The sequence below is a fragment of the Macaca mulatta genome, chromosome 20 (assembly GCF_049350105.2).
Source record: "Macaca mulatta isolate MMU2019108-1 chromosome 20, T2T-MMU8v2.0, whole genome shotgun sequence".
Taxonomy (NCBI): domain Eukaryota; kingdom Metazoa; phylum Chordata; class Mammalia; order Primates; family Cercopithecidae; genus Macaca; species Macaca mulatta.
In genome coordinates, this window is record NC_133425.1 from 81,631,557 (window position 1) to 81,655,923 (window position 24,367).

Consider the following 24,367-nt stretch of genomic DNA (forward strand, 5'->3'; position numbering starts at 1 on the left):
CTTATCTATATACCTCCTGTGGTAGATATTATTTGAGCTGATCAATATTTCTATTATTTTCTGGACATATGAAAGACTTCATTTCCCAGTACTCTTTGCAGTTGAGCTGGGCCACATGACTAGTTCTGGCCAATGGGGTGCACGGAAAGGTTATGTGTCACTTCCTGCTCAATGCTTCACTTCCTAGTCAAAGGATTTAATTGCTTGTGAAAGACGCTTCGGAGCTACTTTCCCTGTCCTATGGCAAACCTTGACACTTAATGCTGAGCTAGCACTCAAGATGAAGCTATCACTTCAAGATGGAAGCAGCCTAGAATGCTGCTCTCCACACAGGAGTGATGACTTGGAGGGCTGACCAGACTCACACAGCAAAATAAACCTTGGTTGTGTTCAGTCACTAAAATGTTGGGGGATAACTGCAGAATAATCTTACCCAATCTTACCCTTATCTCTGCTTTTACTCAGTGAACATTTCTTTTTAACTAACTGACATTTCTATGTAAATAAATTTAATAAACTTGATACAACTACTGTGGACAGAAAACCAATGTCTCTTAAAAATAAATAATAAAAAGAAAGCAATGTTGCTAAGTTCTGGCTAGATGTTGCCTCCTCCCCAAGATCAGCTCACCTTGTTATGAAGGGAGACAGGTAAATAGAAGTGTGAAAGATATATTAGCTCCAAACCAAGATTTCATTCTGCAGCTAAAAAGGTGTATTGAAAAATAATTAGAAAAAAAAAAAGACTTTCTATTTGATTCAATAACTACTGTGTCTGTTACCACCTAAAATCATCTTGTGCCCCACTGACATGCATCTCACTCTTGGGGACACAATGTTAATGGATGAGTGTCCAGCCCTTAGGTCTGAATATTCCTTCATTGAATTTTTGTGGTGTGTGTTTCAATAATTAGGGTCCCTCTCTGTTTCTTTCAGTGTTACTTGTATGTTTACAACTGTTCCCATGAATTCCACTTCCTGGAGTGATCATTTCATAGCATTTTTATAGCTGCTACTGCGATGTTCCTGTTCCTCTTCAATGCATATATCCAAAGATCCAGTTCATTTCCAAACATCAGCAGCGCCTACTTGGTTCTAGGAATGTGTCTGGGGAACCAAAGGGCATGGAATTATTCTCCAGCTGTGGTATCAAGGGAAAGTGTCTTGGTGGAAACTGGGGAACTGTTTGAAACCTAGTTCAGCTGAGTCTGGTGACCCCAACAGCCTTTCAAGATCTCTCCTGAAACCTTAACTCAATGTAACTCTGTAATATTCACATTCTCTGGTTTATTTAGAGCAAAATAGTGATTTAATGCCAGAAAATCCCCATATTTCCTTAATGACTGGTATTTAAATTGACTGAATAAAAAATATGAGTTGGTACCATCTTTCTTATGATAGAGCACCGCGTAATGAAGGGCTGTGAGAAGACATGTGTCTTAGTCCATTTTCTGTTGCAATACCTGTATACCTCAGATTGAGTAATTTATGAAGAATAGGGGTTTATTTAGCTCACGATTCTGGAGACTGGGAAGTCCAAAAGCATGGTGCTGGCATCTGGTTGGCTTCTAGTAAGGGCCTCCACTGCATCATAACATGGAGAAGAAGCAGAAGGGGAAGTGGGTGCTTATAGAAGGGGCAAAGATGAGAGATATCCTCACTTTATAACAACCCACCTTTGTGGTAACCAATCTAGTCCTGCAAGAGCAATAACTCACTCCTTTGAGAATTAATCCTGTTTTGAGAGAGGGGCATTAATCCCTCTTAATGACCTGATCACCTCTTAAAGGCCCCACCTCCCAACATTGCTACATGAGGGACCAAACTTCCAACATATACATTCTGAGGACATATTCAAACCATAGCAGCAAGTTTCAGTATAATTTGCTTTTTCACAGGGGTTCTCTATCTAGGGTTTACTTCAGATATGCCGAAACTTGACTCTGAAGAGTCATGAAAACTATAAAGTTACTGCATCACTTTTATTTGCAAAGAAGCATTCAGGTTTCTTAAACACTGACTGTGTGCTGGAAACAAAGAAGGAAGCATCACCCAGTCGTAGGTGCTTCCTGTGTACCAGGTGCTGCTCTGAGCCTGTGTGCAGTAACCAACACAGCCCCTACAATAATCCTATGTGGCAGATATTATTATTGGTCTAGTTTTACATAAGACAAATGAGGGCCAGAAAGGTTGAGTTAGTTGCCCAAGGTCACATAGTAGTAAGTGGCAGAACTGGGATTCACACTCAGGCTGTGAGTGATTTAGGAAGGAAAAGAAGTTCATTCCTAGAGCAAATACCCATAAAATGACCCTGATTCCATCTTGGGGTCAGAAGTCACTCAAGACTTCTCCTGCCCTTGAGTGAAAGAACTCTGCAGGATTGGAAGTTCTTTCCAGACTAAGGGTCTGATGAGGGAAGACATTGTCAGAGCATGCCTAGGTACACAAACGTGCCAGGAGAAGAGTGGCCAGGGAGTGCCCTTTCTGCACTCTGTGCCTGAGAAAGTGGTGATGCTCGTGCACCAAAGCCAGATTCGTCCCATAGCTGCTGACAGAGGAAAGAAAGCGAGGGACCGCCCTAAGTTTTCTGGTGCCAGAAGAGGGTCAGAGATGAAGGACTGCGGCACGTTGCCTAGGAATTCAAGTGCCCTGAGCTCCCTGGTGCTGAAAGGCAACCACAGTGGGCCTTAGCGGCCAGTCAGGGGAATGTGGGCGTGTGAGCCTGTCCTCGTTTACTATAGAGAAAGGTGTAGGCCCTTCCCAGACAGGGATGAGCCTCCTGGAGGGAGTTCCAGAACTGGGGCACTATCCTTCCGGATAAAACCCTACCCTGTTACTGCCCTGGTACTAGAAGGCAGCACAGACCCTGGAACAGGATCCAGCCATGTGACCCTGGTGAGCCTCAGAGTTCCTGTCTGACCTCACTTTCTTCATCTCTGTAACAGTAGTAAAGACAATCACAACCTGAGTGGGTGTTGTGAAGATTCACGGGGCATAGCTGGGGTCTTGGCACATAGCAATAGCATTCTTAGGCCTCATTAACATGGTGTTTTCTAGAATTTTCTTAGAATTTTCTAGAATAATTTTATTTTTATTCACACACACGCACATGCACACATATACACACACAATTTTATTATTCACACACACACATGCACATGCACACATACACAATTTTCAGCGGGAAAATTATTGTTATAGAATTTTCTAGAACAAAACTATGTGAGCATGCATATGCATACGCTCTCTCTCTTTCTCTTTGACACACACACACACACACACACACACACACACACACATATGCATACGCACGATTTCCAGTGGAGAAATTGTTAATATTTCATGAGGTTGTGGTTAAGCCAAGAACTGAATTCTCAGCCAAGGAAATCAAATTTTAAAACCCCAGGGGAAGTCAATATATAGGCATTGACAAGACTCTTTAATACTCTTTCTAAAATTACTGTATTTGACAACACTCCAACTTTTTTTGCTTTAAGCACTTTTCACCCAGGCATTTGAGCCTTCTTACACAGCATGGTGTGTGCACCCTTAATGATGTCACTGTGCCCTCCTTAAGCTGGACTCAACTGGAAACATGTAGGGCTGTCCAGCAAGGGCAGTGGTGGTATCCCTCTCAGTCAACTCTCCATACTCCCATCTAGAAGGCACATCCTGGGGGAGAGGAGACAGCTCAAAATGGGGAACTGGAAAATGCAAGGATGAAGGAAGGGTTTGTGGGGAGAGGGAAAGCTCTTTGCTCCCAAGCAATTCTGTTTTATGCATTTATGTTTTTACACAGCTTCATAGCCAGTCGAAATACAATGGATGGTAACAGCACTGGCTTACAATGGGTCACAGGAGTCCATGATCATTTCCACTGAACAGATGAAGAAACTGAGGTCTGGAAAGGTTAAGCCACCTTGCCCAAGAGGACGCAGCTAGCTAGAGGCAGTATCGAGATTCAGATTTAACTGCTGAATGTTGTCCATGGATGGCTAGCAAGGGTCTCACTCCCCCAGGGTCAGCGGGGCATCAGCTAGGTGGAGCCTACCCTGAACTCGGTGCCAAACAGCCCCAGCATCCTGCTTACCCCAAGTCCCTGAAGGTCCCAGAGACACTGGGTGAAGTGGTCCCGATGGACAAATGCCAGGCATCCACTTGAAATGATTTGGTGCTTAAAGTTACGTTGTATGTTGGTTGTATGCTGTGTTCTGCAAATTCACAATTTTTTTAAACAAAACAAGAACAAAATTAAAGCTCTCTGTGAAGATCTAGCTTGGGTGGAGCTGAAAGTTTTTCTCTTTCTGTGTACTCCCTTAGAATTGTTCTCTCCCAGCTGGCGAGGGCATGCCTGTTTGACCCAGCTGCAAAGCAGGGGGCTGTGTGTGTAGCTCTCACACCTTCCCAGGGCTGGAGGAGGGGATTGCTGGGTATCCTGGTTGTAAATGTAAACAGGAGTGCTCTGCTTTGTACAGTCACTGGCTTAATTACACCGATGAGAACTTGAAAGCAAGCCTTGCCACAGAAAACTGCAAATGCCGATTTAACCTCAATACAGAAACTGGAAGGTTTCCACCAGCTCACTGTAATTATTTAACATCCACCAGCATCCCAGGAATTGTGCTTCTTGCCTCCATAATTAGAGCGATTATAGTGGCCAGTTACCCAAAGCATTTTGAAATGTAGGTATTTACGTATGAACAAGACTATGGCAAATTTTATTATAATTTCAGCTGGTCCTTACCACCTGGCTTCAGAAAGAGGAAAGAGATAGGTGTAAGGGTTTCTATTTATTATTATTATTATTACATACTTTCCTTATCTTATGCATTATTGCTGTTGAGATATAAGCAAAAACTATTTATTGTGTAGGTCTTCCAAGAAAATATCTCAGAAAGTTGACTCATCTGATAAGGCTGCCTTCTCTCTTTCTCCCTCCCATCACATTTTTCTGCCTGGAATGTGGATGCAATGGATGGAGCTCCAGCAGCCTTCTTGGATCATGAGATCTTAAAGAAAGAAGCTTGCAAAGCAGAACAGAAAGACTTCAGGAGGCCTTCAGGGAGCTAAACCCAGATCCCTCATTTCTTATTTTATTTTAATATGGAAAAAGAAATGATGTTCCAGAGACAGACAGCTTGAGTTTAAATCCTGACTCTGCTGCCTCTTACACTAGTTGCTGGTAACCTTAGGCAAGTATTGTAAACTCTCCTGCACCTCAATTCCCTTCTCTATAATATGAAGATAAAAATATTACTGACCTTATGTGGTTGTTATGAGAATTAAACACACACATGTGTAAGTAATAAAAAGCACTATATACATATGTATTAAACTAAATACAAGAAATGCCCGCAGTGGGGACCTGCAGAGACCATCAGATAGTTATTTTCTCTTAGACTCTGGCATATCTCTGCTTTGTTGTGTTTTGTTCTGAGCCTGGTTTTCCATCTTTGTAATTGGTTGTTGAGCTATCCAGTGCAGTAAATTCCACTTCCTAATATTAATGATGCACACAGAGCCTACCCAGCACAGCCCTAAGCTGGACTGCTGGCTCTGTGTCACTGCAGCCTGTCAGGACTGTGAGACCAAAACAAGGAATCTTGCCTCTGTCATCATCAGGATGAGAGTGTCCATTGCCCATAAGTCCTTCCACAGTGCCCAAGCATGGAGACTTGCTTGTAAATGTCTGGTGAGATGAGTTCCTTACAATGCCTAGCCTGGCTAAGCAGGGTCTCCACACTCCCCAGCATGGAGGGAGCCCCCACCTGAGAGAAACAGCTGGCACCTACCAGGACCCCCTTTCCAATGTCAGCTAAAAGTGCCTTCTCACAAAATCCCTGCATTTATTCCTCACAGCCAAGCACCCTGGCGGCTGGGCAGGTCTCCTTTTGCTAAGAACAAAACCCTCCCGAAGACTCCAGAACCTGGAGCTGGGTAACTTCCAGGAAGGTTATTTCCACGACATTCCCTGAGTTTCACGTGGGATGGTTCTCACCGTGAAAATTGCCAGGAGGCTGTGGATACTAAATTTTTGCTTCCTCCTTAGGAGCATCTCACATGGAGGGCTGGTCTGAGGGAAGCCTTTGTGCCTGAGATAGGTGGCCAAATTTTTGTGGGACTGTTTTCATTTGGGTCCCTTCCCAAGAGATGCAGAGGAACCAAGTTTGTTTAGCTGACGATCCCAGGAAAGTTAATGCATGGGTGAGGAAGAGAAATGAGGACAGAGGGCAGTTGATAGTGAGCAGCCATTGGCCTGCTTAGCAAAGTGGGCACTAAATTCAACCCTGCTTGAAACCCCGGGAGCCAGTGTAGACAGATGCTCAGAGTTCCCCAGGAGATGCAGCTGCAATGCACCAACTCCGGGTGGTCATTGCTCAAAGATTGCTGGTGCCTGCGTGTGCACGTGCATGCGTGTGTGCATGCGTGAACTCCCAGGAACTCAAGCTTGCTGTGCAAGTGGCAAAATCCAGAGGCAGCCCCATGCAAAGAAAAGCAGGTGCTGGCCATTTGAGCTGGGCAGGCCAACTGTCACAGTGAGGCTGTGGTGGTCCCTTACTCCCTGCCCTCTGTTCTTACCTCTGACCAGGTCCCCAGCTGCTCTCCCTAGCAAGGCCATGTCTCTCCCATGGAGAAGCCCAGCCTTACAGAGGGCAGGTGCATAAGGGAGGCACCGTGAGACCTGCCCATTCTAATTTGGAAGCACTAGCCTGCCATTTTATGAAACAGCAGTGAGTAAATTGAAGGTCCACAGTTGGCAAAAACAAAAGCAAAAGTCTGACAACTCTAGTTAGCTCCCCCAAGTTATGTCTTTTTCCGTTTGAAGGGAACTTGTCAAGATTCGTGAAATCCCAAAGTCTGGAACCCAGAGCCCCAGGTGGCTGAGCCTTCCCTTCCAGCCCACAATTCTGTTCCCACTGCTCAGCACCTCCCATGCTCCTCTCTTTCAAAGACGTGACCTGTCATCTTTTTCCCCTGGTAAAGGCCATGTCCCCTCCCTGTGTATGTTCTATGCTTGTGCACGTTCTGGGGTTGGTTGGCCAAAGGCCTGTCTCTTTAGTTGGCTGTGTGGATGCTCCCAGAGGGAGGAGGCAGAGACTTAATCTCTTTCTATACCAGCGCTGGCAAGTGCATAATATGCACTTGAGCTCATATATAATGCGTATGAGATACAGTACAATATAGGCACTATGCATAACAATGTTAGTTGATGTGCAGGATTTTCATAACATCTTTATTCTTTGTTAATTATTTTCCTATTAAAATCATCATATTCAGGCTTTTCAAAGAACTGAAAGTATTTTTCTTGCATAATCTTCCAACATATTCGCCATGTATATTAATTACTTAAACATGCTTTTTTCCCCTTTGGAAAGTATACTTGCTTAATAATTATTAAATGTGCTGCCCATAGACAGTGGAGGCAACACATGTTTCTGGCATAAATGAATGAATGAAGCATGTGTGCACCTTGGATTCATATCCTCAGGTGGGCCCTCTGGAGAACAAGATGCTGAGAACTCAGAGGGTGGGAACATTACCTAGTCCGTTTCAGACTGCCCTGAGTGGATGAGGAAACCTGCCTGGCTTCTGGTGATCCTTGCTAGGTTTTTCCTGAATTGAATTATCTGGTGTTTGTTTGCATTAACATTAGGACCAGGTGCAGCTGAGTATATATGAGAAATGTCTACATGAAAATCTATGAAACAGGAATACAGTTTTATTTTTTTGAATTATTTTTTAGCCAGTCAAATTTAGCAGTGAGGGATTGTATACCAACTTTAGTGACACTAATTTTAATAAATTCTGAAATCCACTGCCACTGGACTAGCCAGGAATGCAGTTTTAAATGATTGTCTATGGACAGCATCCTACAGATGTAGCTGTACATCAACAAACATTGTTATGCATAGTGCACATATTATCATGTATCTCATATACTTTATAATGCATATGATATGTAAAAATTACTATAACTTAATAATAGATACATGTGACAATATTAATTATAACTTACATTGATTGGTTGCCTATTATGACTTGCAGGTTAGGGGTTCAGGTACAGAGATGATATACAAATCCCAGCTCTGCCACCTTGAATACATGAGTTACTCACTCTGGGCCTCAGTGCCCCCCGCCATAAAATGGAGATGATAATAATAGCATCTAATTCATAGGGCTAGCACAAGGCTTATATATGGAGATAGAAGTAAAGTGCATAGCATTTAATAGGCAACCAATCAATATAAGTTATAATTAACATTGTCGCACAGTCAATATGAGTTATAATAATTATTGCATTATAATGCGTATGAGATACAGTACAATATAGGCACTATGCATAACAATGTTAGTTGATGTACAGGATTTTCATAACATCTTTATTCTTTGTTAATTATTTTCCTATTAAAATCATCATATTCAGGCTTTTCAAAGAACTGAAAGTATTTTTCTTGCATAATCTTCCAACATATTCGCCGTGTATATTAATTACTTAAACATGCTTTTTTCCCCTTTGGAAAGTATACTTGCTTAATAATTATTAAATGTGCTGCAGTTAATTTGGCAAAATGTAGAATTGCAGAACCTAAAGTTAGCCAGGAGTGACCTTGGTGATCGTTGAGTCAGAAATGATTTGACACGGAGCTCATTGTGGATGGATCTGGATATCATCCTTATTAATTTATGTATGTATGTATGTATGTATTTATTAGAGAAAACATGTTTCCATCACCCTCTAACTTAGCCTAATTCCCTAATATGTGCATATTTCTATGCACTAGTTCAAACAGCAGCTTGGTACTGGCCACTGAAAGAGAATAAAGGAGACAGCTGAAGAATTGGCATCAAATATTCAACAGCACTGATGTAAAGTGGCTTATTCCCCTGATAGTCGCTTGACATCAGGGAGAACAGGTGTATTAGTCCATTTTCACACTGCTCTAAAAAAAAAAAAAAATACCTGAGACCGGGTAATTTATAAAGAAAGGAAGTTTAATTGACTCACAGTTCTGCATGGCTGGGAGGCCTCAGGAAACTTACAATCACGGGGAAAGGCAAAGGGGAAGCAAAGCACATCTTACATGGTGGTAGGAGAGAGAAAAAGTGCAGGAAAAACTGCCACTTTTTTTTTTTTTGAGACAAAGTTTCACTCTTGTTGCCCAGGCTGGAGCACAATGGCGTGATTTCGGCTCACTGCAACCTTCGCCTCCTGGGTTCAAGCAATTCTGCCTCAGTCTCCCCAGTAGCTGGGATTACAGGCATGTACCAACATGCCTGGCTAATTTTGTACTTTTAGTAGAGATGGGGTTGCTCCATGTTGGTCAGGCTGGTCTCGAACTCAGGACCTCAGGTGATCTGCCCGCCTCGGCCTCCCAACGTCCTGGGATTACAGGTGTGAGCCACCGCACCTGGCCAAAACTGCCACTTTTTAAAACATCAGATCTCATGAGAACTCCCTCACTATCACAAGAACAGCATGAGGAAACCACACCCGTGATCCAATTTCCTCTAACCAGGTCCCTCCCTTGACATGTGGGGATTACAATTTGAGATGAGCTTTGGGTGGGGACACAGAGTCAAACCATAGCAACATGAGACTTTGGTTAGTACATTCCCGAGTGCGTTCCCCGGTCTCAAGCATCTCCAAGAAGGAGAGCTAACATCATGGTCAAGTTGCCAGCATCAGGAGCTTTCAGCAGGAGCATCTGTGTGCACCGGTGGAGAGGTGAGGAGAGTGAATTTGAAAAAGAATCATCATTGCTAATCTGCTCAGAGCAACATTCACAGGCAGTTGAATTCTGTTCAGATGCAAAAGGCAGCTGAATGCACATTCCACCAGCCACGTGCATCTGCTTCGGTGTGACACAGATTTCATAGCTGGTGAACCAAGCACAGGGCTGCCGGGTGCAGACACATGGCATTCCAAGCTCCAGACACTGGCATATTGAGAGCAGGGCTTAGGGTGCAGTGGTTGCTTTTCATTTCACTTTTTTGAAAGATCTTATTGCTGTTTTGTTTCCTGCTCAGATAGCAGCTATTCAGATAAGTAAATATGTAAGTGGAGACAGGATGTTTCCTCTGCCTCCCAGCCTGGAGACCAGATCCCCAGCTGCTCTCCCCAGTAAGGCCATGTCTCTCCCATAGAGAAGCCCAGAACAGCCACTGAAGGCTCATCTCCAAACAGAAACTGAGAAGTCAAATGACCAAGGCCACTTGACCAGAAAATGAGAGGCTGGAGCTCCATCCGAGAGTCCATTGCTCTGTTTGCACATTCAGGCTCTCCCTAAATGATCGGCTACAGAAATGAGCTTCGAGCTCACGTTACCAGATCCAATGGTCGCCAGGACAGGAGACAATCATGCCTGCTGAGAAAGGAGCAGACAAGTGCCACCAGCCCCCTTGGGTTGGAGCTAAATTTAAGAAGGCGTCCTATACCCATTTTACAGATGATGAAATGAAGTCTCCCCAAGGTTAAGTGGCTCTCTTCAGACAACAGAGGACTTTCTAACTCCAACCACTTTCTCTCAGACCCAGCCAGGCTGCATGGGGCGTCAGCTTTAAAGACCTTAATCCTTTTGAAAGGAAGGGCAGCTTTAGAAATCAGATAATTAAGTGGTTTTTCCCTCCCTAGAATGTCAAAACACCATGAGCTCAACATAGCTCTGAAGTAGAACGGTTAAAAGAAGGGGACTACAGAGCATTGCTCATGTCGGGGTGGCATGCCCCAGGCATGGGGTGCTCTGGGCCAGCTGGAAGGAGGCTAGAAGGACCTCCTGGAGCACTGTCACTGCTGCAGATGCCTGCCCGAGCCAGCGCACAGCTCTGCACACCAATTCCCATGCTTCAGCCAAGGGTGACCAGGCTGTCTGCCTGGCCCTTTTGATGATGGGTCCAGGTGCCACGTGCTCACAGGAACGGGAGCTGTTGAGAACACCTGACGCTGCTCACACATTTGACTGATGGCTAAGACCCGGCCTCCACCCTCAGTCACCCACATTTCCAGCTGGCCACTGAGCCAGCCCATCCCCCTCTGTATAAGCCAAATCTCTTCTGAAGATCTGAGTTCTGGGCTCTGAGGACTACTATAGGGTGAACCTAGGGAAAATGAGACCCAGAAATATAAACGGGCGACGTTTCAGCCACTCTTCACTGCCCCACGATACTCTCCACTCTTCTTTTTCTAACAGAACCCTAGTTTTGTTTGAGGGGAGCAATAAGCCCAGCTGAGCACACGAATGCCACTAGATTCCTCCAAATTACAAGTGGTTCTGTGACAGTTCTGGTCAATGAGGCATAAACCGCGGGTTTCTGGGAACCCTGAATCCTCCTCCCTCTGCCCTTCTTTCGCCTGCAATACTGTTGGATAGAGGTGACAAAGGTGATTTTTTTGCCTGAAATGCTGCTGGTGTGGTGGTTAAATCCAAGTGTCTGGAGCCAGTCTCCTTGGTTTGATACTCAGAACTGCCACTTGCAGGTCCTAAGACCCCGGCAAGTACTTTAATTTCCCTGGGCCTCAGTATTCTTGCTATAAAACAGCACCTTCCTTGTAAGTTGCTGGGGAGGGTTAAATGAATTCAAGCCACTGTGTGACTTCTCAGACCAGTTTATGAAATACCACACAGCTTCTGCCTGGTCCTCCGGGACACTCGCCCTGGGGGAAGCCACTGCCACATAAGAAGTCCCACAGCCCTGAAGGTGCTGTGCTGGGGGGGCATGTGTGGGCGCCCCAATCCATACTCCAGCCAGGCTCCCAGACATCAACCAGCATTTACTAGCAGCTATAAACATGTGTCATCTAGAATGTCCAACCCAGTCAACATCTGACCACAGTCAAACGAGAGACCCCTAGTGAGAACCACCGAGCTGAGACCTTCCTGGATTTCTAATCCACAAAACCAGGAGCAACATCATATAGTTCTAGCCACTACGTTTTTGGGTAATTTTCACATAACAATAACAACTAGAACAGAAGGAATCCTCCGTAACGCTCAGTATGTTATTGTGAAAACGTGTTACGCTCTCTGAGGACATTCCATTACCCTAGGCTCACAGTAATTACACTGAATCTGCAAGAAAACGGAATTCTCACTTCTGTCTTTTCCCAGGCAAAGACATGGTGTACTTCATCCACATTTCAAGGGAAATACCTTTTTTATGTTTTAAATTTTGAGATGGAGTCTTGCTCTGTCTTCAGGCTGGAGGGCAGTGGTATGATCTTAGCTCACTGCAACCTCTGCCTCCCGGGTTCAAGTGATTCTTCTGCCTCAGCCTCCTGAGTAGCTGGGACTACAGGTGCATGCCACCACACCCAACTAATATTTGTATTTTTAATAGAGACAGGGTTTCACTATGTTGGCTAGGATGGTCTCGATCTCTTGACCTTGTGATCCACCCACCTCAGCCTCCCAAAGTGCTGGGATTACAGGGTGAGGCACCCCCGAGGCCAAGGGAAATACCTTTGACAGCATTTGTTTCTTCTGAATGTTCACAGAACCTCTGGCGAGCTCTACACAATATTGAGCGGTCCGGTCCCAACCTCAGCCCTGATTGCAGCCAAAGCCAGGGAGGTCCCAAGGAGCCTTCCACGTGCCAGATTCCCAGCCCCACTGCTGGCAGCGGCCGTGACCTCGAAGGTCACAGAGACTGAACTGCCATATGCAGGCAGGCAGGCCAGGAGGAGTTCAGAGTCTGTGTCCCTATTAGCTATGTAATGCGGATTTCACTGACGTTAAATGTTCTTGTGTTGGGTTTTTCCCAAGGAGCTAATTAACACACATCAACTAATTTGGCATCCTGGGGTCTCCAGGTACTATTTACAAACTGCTGTTTAACTCTCTTAACAAAGGAGAGGAAGACATGACAGTTCTTCTAAGAGGAGAAGGTGGAATCCTCTCTCCTCTCTTCTCCTCATCTTTAAATGGCCCCGTTTTAAAATTTTTAACTCTTCCCATTAAACATTTTTTTAAATCTCCCCATTTAAAAATATCTGGGTAAGAGGCTGTGGAGGAAATTCAAGAGTAGGAGCCAGAGGTCCCAGGTGCAGAAACTCTGGGGTATGGCAAGACCCCTGAGGCAGGCGTGACTAACTTTGAGATCTGGGTACTGGATGCCCGTCTGCTCCCCTGTCTCATGAAAGTTGCCCAACTAGAACTCAGCTGGTCATGGGGGAGGCAGGGTAAGATGCCAAGAGGAGAAGCTGGGCATCTGCTGGAAGCACCAGTATAGACTCTTAAAAGAGCCAGCACAGGAAATGGCCTCCAGGTGGTGCCTCAGTTTCCCCTTCTGTGAATCAGGGAGACTAAGAGTGCTTCATAGGATTGTCATGAAAATTTAATGAGATAAAAATGCGAAGTTGTGAGCACAGTTCTTGGCATTTCGGAAGAGTCTGATAAGTGTCATGCTGCTGCTGTTTTGGTGTTAGCGTGGTGATCCGCAGCAAGCACCTCTGGCTTCCGGACCATTCCATTCAACTCACAGCCTTGGAAGGAGGCAAGCTCCAGGCCATCAGCTCCCTGTTCCACCTCTTTGGGCCTCAGTTTCCCCATCTGTGAGATGGAGGTTCTCAGCTGCTGCATTATGGGGGTGGGGGTGGTGTGGGAAGGGTGCCAGGGATTGGGCACAGGAAGGCACCCCGGGCCCAACTGCTGAGCTGCCAGAAACCTGGAGAGCATATGCGGTGCCACTTTAGGGAGTTCCCTGCTTCGTTTCAGGGTTCCTGTGTGGAACCTGAGACCCCCAAAGGCACGCTGTGGTGCTAAGACCTAATGCCTGCCTCTCTCAGAAGCACTGTTCCAAAGCCATCACCTCCTTCCTCCCCTTCCCATCCCCCACCTCTGGACTTAGTTCATGAATCTCCCTCCCCTATTCCCTTCTCCTCATTCGGGCCCACCCAGCTCCATATAGTTTTAGCTCCCGGTACCCTCCAGGACATTCTGCAGAGATGGCAGGTCTGTGCTCCACACTCTCGCCTTTCATCTGGGTTCTCAGCAGCTGCAGGGACCACAGAGACCACCTTGTGCCCCACCCACCTTCCTGGGTGGACACCCAGATGCTAGGTCTCTGAGACCCCTTCCTGTGAAAGCACGAAGTCCCCGTTCCTGGACTGGCCCCGCTCACCACTGTGCTGTCCACACTTTCCGGAAGGGGGTGGTTACCTGTGGGTAGAGCTGGGGAGCCCCAACTCACCAGTTCAGGACTTGGAGAAAATAAAATAACCTGGTCGCACCTCAGTTTGCAGATCAGTAAAGTGGGACGATAAATAGTACCTTCCTCCCAAGGTCAATCGTGAGGATTAAAACAGAATATTCACAAAAGTCCATAGTTCTCTAGACTACAGTAAGCGCCTGCTTCATTCGTAGCAGGTGCTGTGACTATTCTCATGATTATTTCACCCTAAAACACTTTGAAGAGGACAGTGGAAAGACCTTTGACCCCTCCGGAAACAATTCAAGAGCCCCTTGGCTAAAACAGAGCAATGAAGCCCCACTGGGCTGGGGTTTGAGACTAACCTCACCACCACCCTCAACCTGGTGGCCCAGCACAGCATGGCTGTCTCGCTGTGTAGACCCGGGTGTAATCCATGTCTGGAGATAGAACATTGGAGTTCAGTGAGGCCTGAGTTTTCTGGAGTGAGGGTCACCGCAGGGCATGCACTGGAAATCCAGCTCCCTGGGCGCTGCCTGGGAGGTTCTGATCCAATAGGTCCAGGCTCCTTCTGGGATCTGTGTTTATTAAGCATCAGGATCATTCATATGACTCCGCCGTTGGAACACGGGAGCCTGTGGGGGTGTCAACGCTTGTTCACTTGTTACAGGTGAGGTCGCCCCGTTGTCACCCCTCTCGGGCCCTGCGTCCTGGTGGTCCAGGGCTGGCGCAGGCTGGTCCAGAGGCTTAGGTGCAGCCTCTCCCATGTGCACCTGCGAGGCCTACCCTTTCTCCCGTCTCAGGGCCTTGATGCCCTCGCCTGTAAAGTGGGCATCAGCGAAGACCCCAGACGGGAAGGGCTGAGTGAGCAGGCGTGTCCCAGGGACCCTACGCGCCTCCCGCCCCTTCACGCACGGAGGTCGTCCTGCGTCTTCGGGATCCCAGGACAGCGGGAGGGGGGGCCGCAGGGGCGCTGCGGGCGAGGGGAGCCAAGTGCGCAGGGCTCCAGAAACCGCCACCCTCGCAGGGGAGAGCCAGCCGAACGAGACGTGTGGGGGCAGCAGCCGCCGCGGAGGTCTGGGGCGCGTGTGTCGTCTTCCACGGGATCTGGGTCCAGGGACCCAAGACGGGGATCTGGGAGGAGGGGGATGCCCGTGGGGCCTGAGACCTGGGCGGTTTCGGAAGCGAGGTACTTCCCCAGAACCGCTCCCTACCTTCTCCCCGCCTCCCTGTCCTTCTGCCCCGTGTGCCCTGCAGCTGCTCGCCCCTCCCTCCTCTGAAACCCACCGCCCGCCCGAGGCTCCCTCCTTCCTGCTGTCCCGCCCGCGAAGCTGCTGCAGGGACGGTGCGCCCTTGGGCTGCACTCACCACCGCCCCTCGTCCGCGACGCCCTCCTGGGCCCCCAACCCCAGCTTTTCCGCCGTTGCTCACTCCCGCGCTCCGCTGCCGCTCAGCCCGTCCTGCAACTCTCCCTCTGTTTTCTGCCCCGCTCTTCAGTTCTGCGCTCTCCTCTTCTCCAGGCTTCCCTCTCCTCCTCCTTCCTCTCCCTCTCCCCTGTCCCCTCTCCATTTTCCTGCGCCCCTCGCCAGCGCGCTCGCAGCCCATCGGCTCCTGCCAGGGCCCTTCTGGTGCCAGCCGCCTTCAGGCTGTGGGCCCGCCCGCTGGTGGAGGGGAAGGTCCGGGCGGACCCCGGGCACGGCGCTGCTGGGCCCCATGGGCAGTGGAGACGCCTCCCAGCCTCCCTTCAGAGCTTCTGGTCGGAGGAGTCATCGGAGGACCAGGAAGGAGGACCCGCACCAGCTGCTGCAGCCTCCGCTGCGAATCCCCCACACCACACCTCTCACCCTAGAAGCACAATCATCATTCCCCAGCCCCTTTCAGACAAAAGGAAGAGCGCGGTGCGGTTGATCAGAGGGAACCTTGACTCAGTTCATGGCGTGTGTGTGTGTGTGTGTGTGTGTGTGTGTGTGTGTGTGTGAGATATTTATTTATTTATTTATTTTTAAGTAGAGGGGAGAAATTCCTAAGAAAATGGGCAAAAATTACAGATAGTCCCATTTTGTCCGGTGTTATCATTGGAAAGGGAGGAAGATGAAGAAAGAGCCAGTATTTGTGGAGTTTGTTTCAGGCTAGAACTAGAAACAGACTGCAGTGGATTAAGGAGGTGGCCAGAGAAGCGAAGCTTATTGAGCCCTGAAAGTCACCTTGTAAAGGTGGAGTTCCTCAGGTTTACTCCTCCGGGATCCCTCCGTGGGGAGGAAGAGAAGGCAGGGTCAGTGCTGAGCCATCCCGGGTGTGTGGACCTGCTGGGCTAGGTCTGGTCTGGGCCGTGCTGTTACAGCCCCCACTGACAGCGTCCCGGTGGGACAGGGGGATGAGGAGCCAGGAGGGGCCAGAATGAAAGTCGCAGAAAACCAGAAACAGGCTACAAACTTCTCCAGTCTGCCCACCCTCCCCTTCCCTTTGTTTCATTAAAACCCATTTCCAATCAGAGGGGCCACAGGCCAGGGAACATGGTGAGCCCAGCCAAAGACACTTTTAGGACAGGCGGTATAGAAACGCGGTGCTTTGGTAAAGAAATCAAACTTTAAAGAGATCAAAACTCTGACTTCATCCCTCCCTGGACAGCATCTTTGAAAGGAGTCCCAGAGCATCAGCAATGGTCATCTCTGGGTCAGTGGGGACAGAATAGTCTCTTGACCTTGATCTTAAGTCATTTCTTTGTGATGCCTGAAACGTGGGCACTGAGCATTCATCGTTTCTTAATAAGAGGGGACAAAAGAGTAATATTTTGGACTTTTTTTTTTTTTCAAATAAAATGAACAAGGATGGGTGCCTGGGGGTGGAATGGAATTCTGTGCAACCTCAGATGATGTAGAATCTGCAGCAGTCCTGTGTGGTACAGAGAAGCCCCTGACATGCCTACCTGCCCCAAAGGGTGGTTGCAAATTGAGTTCAAGCGGGAGTTTAGACCGCTGCTTGGTTCGTAGGCAGGGATGGTCAGTGTCATTCTTGTTATAGTATTTACCACTTGATCCGCGACGCAGAAGTGAACTGAAATTCGGTTTTCTTGCCTCTCACTGGGGACTGTGCTTGGTGGTAAGCTGCTGCTCTACCTAAGGTGATGGGGGTGCCTGAGCAGGAGGTGGTGCTCCGTCCGCTGGAACTGCTCCCTCCCCTAGAACTCAGCCTGCCTGCCCTGGGTCTGCCACAGCTGACAATTCCATCTGGAGTCTCCCCTAAGGGAGGCAGCTCCCAAGTCTTTGCTGTTAGCTCAACCTCAGCCACAAAAATCCAAGCCGCTCCAGGTCCCCACTGCTCTGCTCCTGTGTCTTCTTCTCCTAGAGAGCATCCTGCAGAAGACGACATGGCTCCAAATAACAACCACATTCACTGAATTGCACAGATTTGGCCAATTTGCCAAAACACCTCAGGCTTTCCACCTTTCCGAAGCCCATGCACGGAGCCCTGAAATGCCTGCCCACCCGCGGGACACTCACACCCCTCCAGATCCTAGCAAGGCTGGAGGCTGAAGGTTTTAAGGTGGCTTTCAGTTCTACTGCCATGAAGTATTCCATTGTTGAAAAATATTGAAGGGTAAAGGGAGATGTTCAGGCAGCTAAATGAAGAAAGTAATTTGCAAAACAGCACATGCACAATGTAGTCCTGTTCTTACAAGGACATGGTAAAATAACTGATAGGAATAACAACAGCCAATGCTTACTGGGTGCTGACGCGATGCCAGGCAGTGCTCCAAGCATGCACGCTTCCGTGTGTGTGTGTGTGTGTGTGTGTGTGTGTGTGTGTGTGTGAAACTTACACACCAAAACACCAAACTGTGGCAAGTGGTTCTCTTGGTGGTGGCTTTGTCATGTTCCTCTGCCCTTGTGCAGTTGTATATGGTCCAGGTATTCTACAAGAAACACGTCTTACTTTGTAAACCATTCCTGTGAATTTTTTAAAAATCATGTAAAGTCCATTTCTAGCACCGTTTTGAAGTGGAGGCGCTGGTATTGGAAGCTGCAGCCCTAAACTGGCTCTGCACTGACTTTCCTTTCTCCCTCAGGACTGGTTCCTCAGAATTCCGTCTGTGATTGCTGCACGACTGGAAGGGATTCATTTTGGGATTTTCAGTAGTAGCTTAGCAGAGGCCTTAGTCTACTCTCGATGATCTATACGTAACAGTAAATAAGACTTCTCCAAAGTGATGTTTTAATCAACCTCCCCAGCCACATCAAAGCCTGGCAAAAACCTTTCTCCCTCAGGCAGGTGGCTTTTCTCTTCCTCAGGAATAATGTCACCTCTCTGCACCGTATCTGTTGTGATGGAAAGTGGGGAGGAGGAAGCCCATCCCATCTGATCTGAACCTTCTGGAAGCTTCTGATCTGAACCCCTTGGAGCTTACAATGGGGGGACTGGTCTCAGGTCCTCCCTTCCCTTTTGCTGTCGCTGTTCCCTTTCCCCTCTATTTTAATGGTAGACAAGTTCGGCTCAAAGAATTGCTCAGTTCCGCCAAATAATTGCACTGTTGTTGTTTTAACTGAATTGGTTAATCAGTTTAATTAAAGCAGGCAGGCTGATAAGCCCCTCATGGCCAGGGCTGTGCTGATACTTCAAACCATACCCTTGGTAACACAGAGTTCCATCTTGGTGTATGTGTGTATGTGCAGTGTGTGTATGTGCGGGGTGTGTGTGTGTATTTGTGTGTGTGTATTTGTGTGTGAGCATGAGCATCTTGGTCATTTCATTTAAAAATGATAGACAAAACTATTTGGTCAATGGTGAAATCAATTTATAAATGACTCTTCCAAGCATCCTAAAAACTTTTCCCTCTCCAGATTCCGGGAATCTGGGTTTTGGAAATATTTTGCCTTAAATAATTACATGTTAAGTAAAAGGTGGGAAATGTTTTGTTGTTAATAGTTTGGTGAAGTGTATATATTGAAGTATATATTTAACATGAAAGACACGACTCCTCTCCATGAAACTCTGTGTTCCAGGAGTGTGAGTATGTGAGTTTCGAATGGAAGCATTCTTATGCCCAGCATCAGACACCCTGCATTGATAGAAGTGTGATTCCGGTAAATGTTGAGTTCCTTGCTGACCTCAAACATGGAATTAAATCTTGTGACAGGCATTGGGAATAGAGGGGGAAAGGGCTGAACAGATGGAAAGTTCAAGCAGTGACTGCATGCCAGCATCTTCGGTGCAGGCTGCCCCCATGCACAGTGTATCCCCTCCCTCCAGCCACTCAACTCAGAAACCCAAGGTGCCCAGAAATCGAGATTGATGCTGTAGTGAGACTCAGGGGTCCAACTAGAAGCGGCAGTTCTGCACCAACAGTGGCAAAAAAAAAAAAAAAAAAAAAAGCTCTAGCAGCCCAGAGCCCTGGGTGCAAATCTCCGCTCCACCAGTCACTGGTAAGATGATCCTAGCAGGACCAGGACTGGGGAAAGTGAATGAGACTCTTATCTTGGGTGCAACATTAAAGGCAGCACCAAAACACTCAGCCATCAAGATAAATAATATTTTAATGCAGTATCTTAAAAAATCAAAATGAACGCAAAAGTCTGTGATGCACAAAATATCAGCATTTAAAATAAAGATGGGACCCATCTCAGCACTTTCCCGTGCTCCCTTGCTTGCCTTACCCTGACCCTGACCCTGTATTCCATCTTGATTTAAAATTTCACATTTTGTTCCTCATGGATTTATTTTTGGATGGATTTAAATTTTTTTTGGTCCCGACGACTAAATGTGTTGGTGCCCCCAAGGTGAGGGTCTCTCTCTTGCCTCACCCTTGTTCTCACCCTGCGAATAATCTCACATTTCTGAACCTTAGTTTCCTTGTCTAAAAGGCAAGGTAATAACTGCCTCTCCCTGGGACTGTTTGACATGACTCCAGGAGCACAGGGAGTGTATAAGGAAGCTGGCAGGCCACCTGCCACCCACTGTGAACCCAAATGGAGAGGCCTTCCAGACCCATGCAGCAATTCTGGGGGACTGGGGCCTGAGAGCGAGGTTCGACTCCCAGTCCATCCGTCCCTGTCTGTCTGACACACAGTCACCACATGCATTCTGCTGCAAGGCCCCGGGGCTGAGCCCTGTGAAATCCTTGCTCCAGGGGTCACACAGCGTAAGCAGGAGACAGGAATATGACAGGATGGGAGGTCCCAGGGCTATGTGCATAGCGACAGGAGTGATTACAAGAGTGCACGGGGACTCACCCCGGCCAGAGACAGAGAGGCATACAGGAAGGTTTCCCAGTGGAGTGGAGACTTGGTCCAGACCTCAGAGAATTTGGAGAGGAGACTGAGAGTGAGCCTGTATCTGGGATAACTGGAAAAAAAAATAACTGGCTTAAAAAAATCTCCATGTGTGACAACTTATGTCACTAAAGCAAAGTGTGGATTTGAGTTACTAGGTAGTAATAAGAGTTTTGGAAAATGGACACAGCCCTGCGTTTAAGGAAATTGTCTTTTCATGCTGGCTGATACACATGTAAGCACACACACACACACACACACACACACGCACACACGCACGCGCACACACACCCCACCTGGCTTCTCCATCTAGCATCCCAGGGCGCTGTCAACCTTTCTGCTTCCTCCCTCATCCCGTGTCTCCTAGAACTGCCATGAAGCTGACATGCAGCACGTACTCGCTGCTGGGCGTAGGTGGCCAGCCCATGGCTCCTTCCTGTACCCATTGCTGGCAGATCCCGTGCCCCAGGGCAGCTCCTACCATCAGTCCTGTCCTCTGCCCTTGCATCTACTCCTTAGCCGCATGTCAAGGGGCGCTGAGCAGGTGTGTCTGTGCTTCACTCAGGTCTTGTTAGTGGCTGTCAGTAAGCAGTGAATTCTTCCATAGAACCCTTAAATCCTTCCTCAATCCCCGCAGCCCATGAGCAAGCCTCCTAAATCCAATCAATTAACACAGCCCAGAAAGTGGATCCATTTGCAGGAAAGCTATAAGCTTGCACCTAATCGTCCTTCCCTAGGGGACTGGTTAGAGCAACTGTAGGACGGCAGGAAGGAGCCCTCCATGGACATGAAAACATCGAGGAGAATGGTACGTGTTGACGTGGAAATATGTCCATGACATATATTGCTAAGTTTAAAAAACGTAGGCTCCAAACCAGCAGATGAATATGATTGCACTAGATTCTGAAACGGGTGTGTTGGGCGAGTGTTTATACAGAGATGTCTGGGCCAGAAGAGGCCTGGGGGCCACCAAGTATTCCCAGCAGTTACTGACAGTAAGACACCAGGAGGGTTCAATTTTTAAAATTGTCTTCTTTATTTTTAGAATTTTTTTTCAGTGGTTGAATTTTTGACATGGGTGTGCCTGTCTTCATAAGAAGAAAAAGAAAAAAAAAAAAAAACCAGCTAGGCAATTTATAAGCTTCCACGGAGCATTTTTAATAAATAAGCAGTGTGGGGTTTTCCAGGTAAATGAAATATGCAAACCGTGGGTGCCGGGGCTGGGAGGAAGGGACAACAGGGGACACTGCTTAGTTGTGTAGGGTTTCCTTTTGGGGTGACGAAATGTTAGGGAACTAGAGAGGGCTGGTGCACGTTGTGGTTACTCTGAACATTCTGCATTTACTAAATGCCACTGAATTGGACACTTGGAGACGGTTAATTTCCTGTTACGTGAATTTTACCTCAATAAAAAAGTGCCAGATTCTCTAGTAAAACAAGTCACCTAATCAAGTTATCTGTGTGTCTTCTAGTTTTATATGTAATAATTTACCTGATTTGGAGCACGCTGGTGTGGGTGCTCCAGAGGATTGGTCTGTCCTGAGGCTGGAACCTGATTTCTCAGCCTGCTTTTGTGGTGCCCAGAGGCACTGACTGCTAATGAATGGGATGCAGGGAAATAATTTCCAAGATTCCTTTAGGTTCACAAAAATAGAGTCTTCAGAAGAAGGAAACCTCTCCACATATGACATCTGATCATTTTCTTATAGTCAATGTCGCTCTTCATTTCTCCTTCACACAAAGTTCTAGTCTGACATCCACTGAAACCAGAACTTCTAGAACTTTCTTTTCAGTAAAACATTCTCTCTCTCTCCCTTCCATTCCTCTTCATTGCATACAATATTTGAGATAGCTTATAGGAAACCACTGTTAAAAAGGAGTAAATCATCAATGTAAGAATACAACTATGGGAAAATATAAATTAAAGTTGAATATCAAGATTTAGAGAGGAAATACTTAGAACTCATCCACTGAAGCTCTGACATTCCGCACAGCTGCTGTGGCAGGCCATGCATTCAACCCCCCACTATATTTATATAGCATGTTTACCTCTGGAGGACATTCACTCATTTTACCCTCAAGAGTTTCCTGGGAGGTGGACAGAGGCTGAAGAACTCTGCATGTGACAGACGGACACTGAGGGCCCTGTGGCCCCCGCCAGTCCTTTTCAAAACCCTCCAAACTGATCAAACTGTATGTGGGTTTCTTCACCTACATACAGCAGACTCGCACATGCCACTGTAATGGGTATGGCCCGTCTCACACACACATGCACGCACACAGACACACACAATGGGGTCCTTACACACACAGAGACAACACACATCCAGACCAGACAAGCATGCATATTTTTATTTCAGTGGGTAGGAACAGGAGCACCGTTTCGGCCAGGACTCCACAGGGGCGATTTATGGACCTGGAGCGTCTGAGTGCATGTGTGCTGCTGGGTGGGGTAGGGTGGGGCAGGAGCACACGGAGGGAGGCTGGAGGGTGCTGGAGAGAGGATGGGTGTGAAAATGGTCATCTTGATTTATACAGAACCACATTTACAGCCTGTCCATTGCGGAGCTTCACGTGAACGTCATCTTCTTTTTTATCTCTTCCTTTTAGAATCCCATGTGTCTCCCTCCTCCCTCCTGTCTTTCCCTCTCCCTCCTCTCCCCTTCTCTCTCTCCCTCTCCCCCTGAGGAGGCCCAGCTGGAAGGAGACAGGGCTCTGAGTTCAGTCCGTGCAGACAGGACTAAAGTAAACATGCTGGTCATCGGGCAGGCAGTTAGCAGCATTTGGACAGATGATCAGTGCTGGGCTGGTGAGGACCACACACGCAAAGCCCCCTTGGACCACACAGGCGTGTGCCTGCCCGCCCTGCCTACGCACACGCACACACTCGGAGTCACACACAGGACGCCCTTCCCATGCCAGCGTGGCTCTTCTTTGCCATGGGACATTTGGAGAGGTGTCTTCTCAACACTCACAAGTTACAGGCCCATGCTGGCCTTGCCAGAGCCGCCACACCGAGCCAGATCCCCTTGAAGAAGCAAAAGGCCGGGGGCCTCCCAGTCACATGCTCTGTGGGTACCAGGGGCACGTCCCTTCACCCTTCGAGACTTCTGCCTCCGTCTGTGGGACGGGGTGATCACAGTGGCTGCTGTGCAGGGGTATGGACGGCTGCCTCCCGTGCTCTTCACTCCCTGTGTGGACTTCAGCCGTGTCATGATTTCACTTCAAACAAGCGGTCTACACCCTCCCAAGGCCTGGGGGTCAGGGCCCCCGCTCACATGCCTTGGCTCTGTACCACCTGGTCACCTGGGACAGCCCCTCCACTTCTCTGTGCCTCAGCTTCAGCACCCCTGGAGCAGGGAGAGCAACGGGCAACCCGGCAGATGGACTAAGGCAGGCCACTGGTGCCAGCCACAGATGCTAGGCATGGATACTGGCCCACAGATGCTGGCCACAGATGCTGGCCATGGATGCCAGTCACAAAATACTGGCCACAAATGCTGGGCATGGATACTGGCCCACAGATGCCGGCCACAGATGCTGGCCATGGATGCCAGTCACAAAATACTGGCCACAGATGCTGGGCAAGGATACTGGCCCACAGATGCTGGTCACAAATGCTGGACATGGATACTGGCCCACAAATGCTGGCCACAGATGCTGGGCAAGGATACTGGCCCACAGATGCTGGACATGGATACTGGCCCATAGATGCTGGCCACAAATGCTGGGCATGGATACTGGCCCACAGATGCTGGCCATGGATGCCAGTCACAAAATACTGGCCACAAATGCTGGGCATGGATACTGGCCCACAGATGCTGGCCACAGATGCTGGCCATGGATGCCAGTCACAAAATACTGGCCACAAATGCTGGGCATGGATACTGGCCCACAGATGCTGGCCACAAATGCTGGACATGGATACTGGCCCACAGATGCTGGCCACAGATGCT

The 24,367-nt window shown here is 47.9% G+C and overlaps 1 protein-coding gene across 2 annotated transcripts; it reads right to left on the reverse strand.

Annotated features, from left to right (window-relative positions):
* Window positions 1-8,973: 8,973 nt before the first annotated feature.
* On the reverse strand, window positions 8,974-16,094 carry LOC144338419 (uncharacterized). Of its 2 annotated transcripts, none has more exons than XM_077987336.1 (2): window positions 15,577-16,094; window positions 8,974-15,279 (listed from the first exon to the last, which is right to left on the reverse strand). In XM_077987336.1, the coding sequence occupies exons 1-2, from the start codon at window positions 15,748-15,750 to the stop codon at window positions 15,034-15,036; spliced, it is 420 nt and encodes a 139-aa protein (XP_077843462.1). In that variant the 5' UTR covers window positions 15,751-16,094; the 3' UTR covers window positions 8,974-15,033. The 2 variants fall into 2 exon arrangements, with proteins under 2 accessions (XP_077843462.1, XP_077843461.1); XM_077987335.1 differs by having other exon boundaries at window positions 15,514-16,092.
* Between the last annotated feature and the right edge of the window lie 8,273 nt (window positions 16,095-24,367).

Excerpts from the sequence above, each read along its gene's own strand:
- LOC144338419 (XM_077987335.1), bottom strand. The coding sequence starts at position 15,750 with ATGGGCTGCGAGCGCGCTGGCGAGGGGCGCAGGAAAATGGAGAGGGGA. Across the intron at positions 15,280-15,513 it reads GTCGCGGACGAGGGGCGGTG|ATCCCCGTCTTGGGTCCCTG; the intron begins GTGAGTGCAGCC and ends CCCTCCTCCCAG.